At 39.8% G+C, this 10,569-nt stretch overlaps 1 protein-coding gene across 1 annotated transcript; it reads right to left on the bottom strand.

Moving 5' to 3' along the window:
* Nucleotides 1-272: 272 nt before the first annotated feature.
* On the bottom strand, nucleotides 273-5,638 carry LOC124690887. The gene is made up of 4 exons (XM_047224213.1): nucleotides 5,628-5,638; nucleotides 5,430-5,534; nucleotides 2,816-2,961; nucleotides 273-571 (listed from the first exon to the last, which is right to left on the bottom strand). The coding sequence occupies exons 1-4, from the start codon at nucleotides 5,636-5,638 to the stop codon at nucleotides 273-275; spliced, it is 561 nt and encodes a 186-aa protein (XP_047080169.1).
* Between the last annotated feature and the right edge of the window lie 4,931 nt (nucleotides 5,639-10,569).

The raw sequence follows: 10,569 nt of genomic DNA, 5'->3' as shown, positions 1-10,569 counted from the left end.
AACATTGTCCGAAATACACTAGTACCCACCAAGCCTAGCTAATGAGTGGGAATCAGGCACTTAGCTGAAAAGTACTGAAGCAAAGCCAAAAAAGAACATTGTTTGGTTGTTCCGGAACATGACATGTATGTGCAACCACTACAATCTACATCTGGAATGGAGAATAGGAACGACCTTCGGAATGTGTGAGTAGTTACCTGCGCATCGTCATCACCATCTTGGTCGAGAGGACGAGGCAGACCTTGCTACCCCTGGTGTCGGGGCAGGAGCTGTCATCGTAAAGGCGGAGGCCCTTGGCATGGTGGCAGCAGTAGCAGGTTGGGGACGTGGCCAGCGGTAGATTGGAGTTGCAGGTCAGGAAAGACAAAAGCTTTTGCTCCGCATGGACGCCCGCAGCAGCAGCCTGGCAGGCGACCACCAGCTCTTTCTCTCGCGGCTCTCCACCGCCATAACAGCGGCGTTGGGGTGAACCGCCGTGGCTGAGCCCAACCGTCACGCCAGCCACCAGGACCACGCTTGGAACTCCACGAGGAGCACAACTTGGTTCCCATCATGGACCGATCTCTCCTCCCTGGTGAAAGACGTGACAATAAAATTCAGTCAGTACACAACCGTCTAGATAAAAAGAACAGGGCATGATGATCAACTCTCAACAGCAGCAACAAGAAATAGCATCATCTATTAACAACCCAGTGCCAAAGGAATGTACACAAAGATAGATCAAGATTTTTAGAAAAATCCAAGCTCCTAAAGTTATTTAAATATTAACACAGGCTGGTACAAACTGATGGTGTAATCAAGTAGTCCAAAATCAATTACTAATAATCGAGTGTGTAATATACTAGCATGTAGCTACAAATTTGAGAAAGAAACCAGAGAGTTAGTAAGAGAGGCAGGAGAATTAAATGAGCCAGCTACAGAGGGATGCTTTGGAAAAGAAAGCCAGCCACACCTGGACATCGCTAGATCGACATGCTCCGGGCTAAAACAGCAACGGCAGCGAGTCGACCATGGTTCATAGCAACTTAATCAGGAACGTGAAAAATATGTAGCTCCGAGGTCATTTTAACTATCCTAAGCAAAATGTGCCGCTCAAGGATGTCCAACATTTTAGTCATGTGAGCAAATAGGAGCACACTGATTTTTAGCTTTCCGGAATCCTGTTGTCAAGCATTTCATGCCAATAACAAGAAGTCACTCAAGCATGTGTAACAAAAAAGGAAAAAAAACATAAACAAAGATTGCATAACAATCAGGTATAAGTTTCAGAAAAATGATGCATGTAGTTAAGTAGCTCATAAAGCTAACAATATCCACATTGCACAACATTCTCTGGCCTAGTGAAGTTATCATATACCGAGCCAGCTCTGTGACCAAATACTCTTTGAAACATCATACGATCCATGAGCGCCACATGCATGTCAAAAAATGAGAAACAACTATTTTGTTTCCGTTGGGTCACATGACATATATAGTTCTACTTCTGAATGTTGCATTTGACTTTGCACTTGAGTTTGTATATAATTTATTTTTGTTATTACAGAAATAACCAATATTTTAGCATCGCTAGGCTCTAGCAACTCCATAGTCCATGGATAGTACAACCGTTTCTTCCCAGCCAACATATTCGAGTGAATACTTCAAATATTCACGGTCTATTTTTGCAATAGCAACAGAAAAAAAGAAAAAAAGACTTCATTAATACAAGGAGGTAGTGAATAAGTTATGTTCTTAGAGAATGTATTTCCATCTACTGCATACATGCATTTTTGTGCTGATTTAGAGGTCCTTGGGGTTGCTCTTTAGCTCCTGGTTTCCGGTCTCTAGATTAAAGAATCCTGACAAGATATCAAGCATCACAAGCATGTAAAACTTTGATTTCTTTTCAATGAAATGAAGCGCAAAGGTCCTTTGCGTTTTCTCGAAAAACAAATGCAAAAACATAGCAGTTCTAGAAAGAGAAGAGAAACACAGAAAGCACAAGAAGCCGGAGGCAAGAGGATTCAGGGGTTTTCTCTTCATGATGGATGACATGACCACCTATATCAAATAAATCAACAAAGAAACTCAAGCTGGTGACACATACTTCTTGCAAGTACTTCCATTCACAATTACAAGCTATGCTAGGCTGATTATGTACTAGTTCATTATTACTCGACTTACAAAAGATTTGTGCAAGGCTATACAACTACGCAGTACATCAACATGTAACACAGGGCAATACAGCTGCCAAGCCAGCTATCGGAAATCACATTGGCAAATCCATGATAAAAGTAGCACTCCCTCCGTCCCAAACTAAGTGACTAGGATTTGTCTAGATTCACATGTATCTATACACACTAAAACACGTCTAGATATTTGCGAATCTAGACAAATCCGAGTCACTTAATTAGGGACGGGGGGAGTACCTGTGAAACTGAAGCAAATCTATAGAGTCCTACAAACATCCTTCCTAACATTCATGATTCCACATCAACACTACATCATCCTCTTAGAACTTATAACCGAAACACGTTGAGTAATCATTTAATACTGGAATTCAGACGAGTGCACTACCGATTTATGTGATACGAGCAACATGCAAGTAGTCTAGAAAGATCGATCCAAAATCCACCAAAACAACATGTATGTTTTGAAGCCAAATTCTAATCCTACAATGACCACAGGACAACGGAAAAATCCATTGACGATTTAGTAGAGCTTGTACTTTCGAGCTTCAGAAGGATATATGCTACAACAATTCCGTTGCGACATGAGTACATACACATTGTGATTTGGAAATGCAATGCAAATTGGGCATGGAGCAGATGCTTACGATGGTGACAGGAGGCCATGGCCAGCTTAGCTGCAGCAGCACTCCCAGCCGGAACGGCCGGGTCACGTCGAAATGAACTGCCGACGAGCGGTAGTAGATGGATGCGAATCTTAGCACATAGATGGTCGGCGAGGAAGTCGGTGGGCCCGACAATATACAAGTGAGTAGTGAGATGACTTGGTACAATCCAAAGAATAGAGTAAAAGATACATGAGGTATAAAAAAGGATCATACAGCTTTAAGATCAAAGAACACTAGTATTTTCTGTTAGAAGATATAAGGCTTATCATGTTATGATAATCAGTCCATGGAGTTTTTGCGAACTAGAATAGAAAGGAATATAAGATAGAATTATGAGGATCTGAAACTCGAGTCACTCGCATAAGAGTGTTCTGATACAGCATACCTCGGCAAGTAGTTAAGAAAACAATGAATAGTTCATTAAGTTAATAAAACATACATGGTACATAAGAAATGCTACAGTACAACAAAACACTTCGCCAAATTAAATATGGAACCAGATCCGTTATATGCCACAGAATTGTCATTTGTCAACAACAAATACATACACAAGAGTTAAATCATGTATTAGTATGACTAATATTATTGTTAGCTTTGGGCAATAGGATTAGAGATCTGGTCGAAACGATCAACCATATTAGTTACTTCAAGATATGCTTGTGTTGAGAAAAATGAGCATCTTCAATGCAAGTATTATACAATCAACAATATAGCATCTTTGGTGCAAGTAATATACCAACAACAATAGATCATATGCCTTGTACGTCAAATGATGCATGCATGCACAATAAACACACCTCACGCTATCGATAATATTTTATAAAGAGAAGAGCATATCAGGAAATACCACAGACAAAATCACCTGAAGTTGTTAAACATCGTCTATTCTCGGGTAGCAAGCCTAAAATGTCCTCTACTTACAAATTGGGGGAGTAATTACCTGCATTGGTATTTCTTCCAATTTGTATGCAATCTGTTTATCGTCAAGAAGTAATGAAACTATATCCTCTTGTCTCATAGATGATCATCCTGGACTTGTTTCCCTTTCATGACCAACTCTTGTACTAAAATTTTCTGCTTTGCCCTCTCGCAATTTTTTTCTCCACAATTGTGTCTTTGCATATAAATTTATACACGGTTACCTACAATTCCAAGTTTGAAACAATATATAAGAAACTGAGTTTCTGCAAATTTACTTCAAGTCTCGGGTGCAATTTGGAAAATCAGATAAAAGACTAGTGTCCTAAGAGATGGTGAAAATCAGATAGTTAACAGATATGAGATGAACGACTTTGCTTTAAAACAAAAAAAAAGTAAACTAGTTATTATACGAGCTCTAGCAGTGAAAGTAAACACAAGAAAAATATAATGGACAATGCAAGATAATAGTTGGCAAGAAACCATGAAAAAAATGGCTAGTCTCCAGCTTTACCCAAGTAATCCAGCATGACCATGGAATTATATTAGTATAAAAATAGGATTGTGAACCGGTTTTGAGTTTTTAACTTCTACTGAGTTGTCAGTCAACCAAAAAAATCCTAGACATCAATGACCGTAAGAATAGCAGCATGACCAATATTATATAATTAGAAACAGAGTCGCCCCTACACAAATTGTCAATTACCCCGTAACACTTCTTACTATAGGAACCCAATGAGAACGCTTTTCTGAAAGAATCCCCGTAAGAAATGGAAACGCTTCTTATTACAAGAGTCCATGCAAGGAATGAAAACGCTCCTGCCTGGCTGTAGAACCTAGTGATGTTCCCTACTCGATGAATCAACAGCAACACGAGTGATAGCAAATCATATTATCTCGCAAACGTTCAAATTCTCTTACAAACAAGTATTCACTTGTCATAGTGCTGAACAGTCAGGGACTAAATAAAGATAATTTATGTGAACCTAATTCCTATTTGCATGACACAAGTAGAAACAAGAAAGTAAACAATTGAACATCACCGACCATGATAAGAAAATGCTGCGTGGGTGTGCTACTAGGCTTCGATTCACAAGCATGAAACTGAAATCAAAATGAAGTTGTCTGGAAAGACAAATCAAACTCCCTATTTCTCCACTTGAAATTATAATTAAAGCACACAACTCTCAACTTGAAAGTAACAGCTCTATGTTTCAGAAAAAAAGGATAATTGGCAGTAGCACTAACAATTTCCCATGTAGCAAGCTATTAGAGACACGAGTACTAGACTTTATCCATGAAAGTCCTCCGCGTGAGCCACTGCTAGTCCTAGAAGAGTACTGGAGGCCTGCTGCTAACAAGCATAGCAAAACCAATCAAAGTCCTCCGCGTTGTACACTAGTGTGACAACAAGGGGCAGAACAACACAAATTACAGCTTTGTTTTTTGGTTATGTACAAGTAAACACAGTAAAAAAATGGAGCACATCCATATCTGGAAAATACGCAGGTAGGTAGCAGCCTACGCACAATACGAGTTTTTGATTCGGCAAATAGACATTCATATACTCCACGCATGCATGCCCAATGTACTGCCGATGTTAACGTTTAATCCAGCAGCAAAAAGGAGACAGTTTGTTGAGGGAAATAGATGCAGGAGGGAAGATGGAGCTCACCAGGCAGCAGACGAGGTGACCGGCAGCAGCATGCCGGAGAGGTCGCCACCGCAGGAGCTTGGGGACGTCGCCACCAGCAGCAACTTGGGGTGGTGGTCGCAGAAACTCCAGGCAGGTGACCAGAAACTCATCAATAACCAACGAATCGCAAAATGATCGAAGCAACATTTATCGCATCACAATGGAGAAGTTACTCACGGTGTGGCCATCTCAGACCTGAGGCACCAGATTGCTGCTCCTCCATGTACATGGGAATGTCGGCATTCTCGGACACCAACTCGGCAGCGTGATCATATCATGGAGCAGCTGCTTACAACCGGCGACAGAAGACCGTGGCCAGCTTAGCAGCATCACCGCCGGGGACGGAATGGCCAAGTCACGCCAAAATGAACCGCCTACGAGCGGGAGCAGATGATGCGAGCCGCGGCACATAGACAGTCGTGTGAGGAATGTTGGTGGGCCTGATAATATACAAGTGAGTAGTGAGATGACTTGGTCAGATCCAAAGCATGAAGTAAAAGATACATGAGGTCTAAAAAATCATACAACTTTCAGATCAAAGAGCACTTGTATTTTCTCGTTAGAAGATATAAGACTTATCATAATACTTTTATACGTATCAGCCCATGGAGTTTTTGCAAACTAGAATAGCAAGTAACATAAGGTAAAATTATGAGGACTTGAAACTCCAGCCACTCATATTGGAGTGTTCTGATGCAACATACATTAGCAAGTAGTTAAGAAAACAATGAATAGTTTATGAAGGTAATAAAACATACATGGTACATAAGAAATGCTACATTACTGCAAACATTCCACAAATTTATAGATGGCACCTGATCCGTTATATGTAACATAGTTAACATTTGTCAGCAGCAAATACATACACAAGAGTTAAAGTACATGTCAAATCCACCAAAACAACAAGTGTGTTCTGCAGGCAAATTCTAATCCTACAACAACCACAGGACAAGAGAAAAATCCGGCGACAATTTAGTAGAACTTGTACTTCCAGAGCTTCGTAAAGGTATATGCTACAACAATTACGTTGCGACATGAGTACATACACGTTGTGATTTGGAAACACAATACAAATTGGAATTTTGGGCCCCACGCCTAGGCATCCATCAGTGTATGCATGGCACACGTAAATGCATAGTGATCAATCACCAACAAATAGCAAAATGTTTGAAGCAAAATTTAATGCAGCACAATGGAGAAGTTACTCACGTTGTGCCCATCTCAGACCTGAGGCACTAGATTGATGCTCCTCCGTGTCCATGGGCATGTTTGTATTGTCGGACACCGACTCAGCGACGTAATCCTATCATGGATCAGATGCTTACGACGGGCGACAAGAGGCCATGGCCAGCTTAGCAGCAGCAGCACTCCCGCAGCCGGAATGGCCGGGTCACATCGAAATGAACTCACATTGAAATGAACTGTCGAGATGGAAGCGAACCTTAGCACAGAAAGTAAAAGATACATGAGGTATAAAAAAGGATCATACAGCTTTAGGATCAAAGAACACTAGTATTTTCTGTTAGAAGATACAAGGCTTATCATAACAAGTGTGATGAGAATCAGTCCACGGAGTTTTTGCGAACTATAATAGCAAGGGAACATAAGGTAGATTTATGAGGACCTGAAACTTGAGTCACTCGCATAAGAGTGGTCTTATACAACATACCTCGGCAAGTATTTAAGAAAACAATGAATAGTTCATTAAGGTAATAAAACATACATGGTACATAAGAAATGCTACAGTACAGCAAAACACTCCGCCAAATTAAATATGAACCAGATCCGTTATATGCCATAGGATTATCATTTGCCAACAACAAATACATACACAAGAGTTAAAGCATGTATTAGTATGACTAATATTATTGTTAGCTTTGGACACTAGGATTAGGGATCTGGTCGAAACGACCAACTATATTAGTTACTTCAAGATATGCTTGTGTTGAGTAAAATGGGCATCTTCAATGCAAGTATTATACAATCAATAATATAGCATCTTTGATGCAAGTAATATACCATCAATGATATATCATATGCCCTTGTACGTCAAATGATGCATGCACAACAAGCACACCTCACACTATCGATAAATTTTGATAAAGAGAAGAGCATATCAGGAAATACCACGGACAAAATCACCTGAAGTTGTTAAACATCATCTATTCTCGAATAAGAACTAAGGTAGCAAGCCTAAATGTCCTCTACTTACAAATTGGGGGAGTAATTACCTGCATTAGTATTTCTTCCAATTTGTGTGAATCTGTTTATCATCAAGAAGCAATGAAACTATATCCTCTTGTCTCATCAGATGATCATCCTGGACTTGTTTCCCGTTCATTACCAACTCTTGTACTATTTTTTTCTACTTTTCCCTTTGCAATATTTTCTCCTTGATAGTGTCTTCGCATAAAAATTTATACACAGCTACCTACAGTTCCATGTTTGAAATAATATATAAGAAACTAAGTTGCTGCAAAAAAATATCAAGTGTGGGTGCAATTTGGAAATCAGATAAAAGACTAGTGTGCTAAGAGATGGTGAAAATCAGACAGTTAACAGATATGAGATGAACGACTTTGCTATAAAACAAAAAATTAAACTAGTTATTATACGAGCTCTAGAAGTGAAAGTAAACACAAGAAAATATTACAGACAATACAAGTTAATATTTGGCAAGAAACCATGAAAAAATGGCTAGTCTCCAGTTTTACCCAGTAAGCCAACATGCCGTGGAATTATATCTAGTATAAAAACAGGATTGTGACCCGATTTCGAGTTTTTAACTTCTACTGAGTTGCCAGTCAACCAAAAGAATCCTAGACATCAATGACAGTAAGAAAAGAAGCATGACCAATATAATTAGAAACAGAGTCGCCCCTACACCAATTGTCAATTATCCCGTAACGCTTCTTACTATACGAGCCCAATGAGAACGCTTCTTACTGAAAGAACCCCTGCAAGAAATTGAAACGCTTCTTACTACAAGAGTCCATGCAAAAAATGAAGACACTCCTGCCTGGCTGTAGAACCTACTGATGTGTCCTAATGATGAACCAGCATCAACATAGTGATAGCAAATCATCTTCTCTCGCAAAGGTTCAAATTCGTTTAGAAACAAGTATTCACTTGTCATAGTGCTGATCAGCCAGGGACTAAATAAAGACAATTTATCTGAACCTGGTTCCTATTTGCATGACACAAGCATACACAAAAAAGTAAACAATTGAACACCTATGACCATGATAAGAAAATGCCGCGTGGGTGTGATTCTAGGCTTACATGCACAAGCATGAAACTGAAATCAAAATGAAGTTCTCTGGAAACACAATTCATACTCCCTATTTTTTCCAACTTGAAATTATAATTAAAGCACACAACTCTCAACTTGAAATTAACAACTGTATGTTTCAGAAAAAAGTATAATTGGCAGTAGCACTAACATTTTCCCATGTAGCTAGCTATTAGACACACATGAGTACTAGACTTTAGCCATGAACAACAAGGCTAAACATAGATGCGCATCCAAATAGACAGAAGAATATATTGCAGGCCTGCTTCTGACAAGCATAGCAAAACCAATCAAAGTCCTCCGCCTTTTACACTAGTGAGACAACAAGAAATACAATGATTTTTTAGTTGACTGACAACTCCGTAGAAGTTTAAAACTCAAAACTGGTTCATAAACCAGTTTTTATACTATATATACAATTCCAAGATCCCAACGCACGCATCAATGACAGTGGCAATAGTAGCATGACCTATATAACTAGTAACAGAGTCACCCCTATGCCAATTGTCAGTTATTCTGTAATGCTTCTTAGTATAAGATCCCATGCAAGAAATGAGTACGGTTCTTACTGAAAGAATCCATGCAAGAAACGGAAACGCTTCTAGAGTCCATGCAAGAAATAAAGACGATCCTGCCTGGCTGTAGAACCTAGTAATGTGCCCTAATGATGAATCCGGAGCAACTGATTGATACAAAATCATCTTCTCTGGCAAATGTTCAGATTCATTTTCAGACAAATATTCACTTGTCATAGTGCTGAATAATCACAGACAAAATAAAGGAAATTTATCTAAGGCTGAATCGTATTTGCATGATAAGAAAATAAACAATTGAACACCTATGACCATGATAAGAAAATGCAGCGTGTGTGTGCTACTAGGCTTACATGCACAAGCCTGAAACTGAAATCAAAATGAAGATCTCTGAAAAACTCAAATCAAACTCCCTATTTTTCCCAACTTGAAATTATAATTAAAGCACACACAACTCGCAACTTGAAATTAACAACTGTATGTTTCAGAAAAAAGGATAATTGGCAGTAGCACTAACAAATTCCCATGTAGCTAGCTATTAGGGACGCATACGTACTAGACTGTATCCATGAACAACAAAGCGAAAACAGAGGAGTGCATCCAAATAGAATGCGAGGAATGTACTGGAGGCCTGCTGCTGACAAGCATAGGAAAACCAATCAAAATCCTCCGCCTTGTACAGTAGTGAGACAACAAGGGGCAGAACAACACAAATTACAGCTATTGTTTTTGGTTATGTCCAAGTAAACAGAGTAAAAAAAAAATGGAGCACGCCCATGTCTGGAACAAATGCAAGTCCGGAACAGCCTACCACAACACGAGTTTTTGATTCAGCAAATGGATTTTCATCTACTCCATGCGTGCATGCCCAATGTCCTGCCGATGCAAACGCAGCAAAAAGGAGACATGTTGTTGGGGGGAAATAGATGCAGGGGGAAATAGAAGTGCAAGCCGTGCGTGCGTTGGGAAAGTGCAAGCCGTGAATGCGTGACGTGTTTTCGGGACTTAATTTTGGTTTTTCCAAATTTCGTCTCCCAAGTTGTGACCGGGTGGCTCAAACTAAAAATTGTGTGGCGCCAAAAGGCTATAAAACCAGCGCGGGCTACGTGACATCAAGTTGCAAGTGCGTGCGTTTCAGCTAGTTGAGTTGCAAACGTGAATACTGTATATAGACAATTGCTATACTTGCATTTAGCTCAAAAAAAAAATGCCTCGCTTGGCCCCGCGTCCCTTTGCTTTGGGCGACTCAGGCGGTGGCGGAAACTCTAGACTAGGCCTTCCCCTTCCTCTTCCC

The sequence above is a fragment of the Lolium rigidum genome, chromosome 2 (assembly GCF_022539505.1).
Source record: "Lolium rigidum isolate FL_2022 chromosome 2, APGP_CSIRO_Lrig_0.1, whole genome shotgun sequence".
NCBI lineage: Eukaryota > Viridiplantae > Streptophyta > Magnoliopsida > Poales > Poaceae > Lolium > Lolium rigidum.
Note: the sequence above shows the minus strand (reverse complement) of the source record. Positions and strands in the feature narration are given on the sequence as shown.

Coding starts and splice junctions, on each gene's coding strand:
- LOC124690887 (XM_047224213.1), bottom strand. Junction 2,962..5,429: donor GTCACCTCGTCTGCTGCCTG/GTGAGCTCCATC, acceptor GTATATTGTCGG/GCCCACCGACTTCCTCGCCG. Junction 572..2,815: donor CATGGCCTCCTGTCACCATC/GTAAGCATCTGC, acceptor GTCTTTCACCAG/GGAGGAGAGATCGGTCCATG.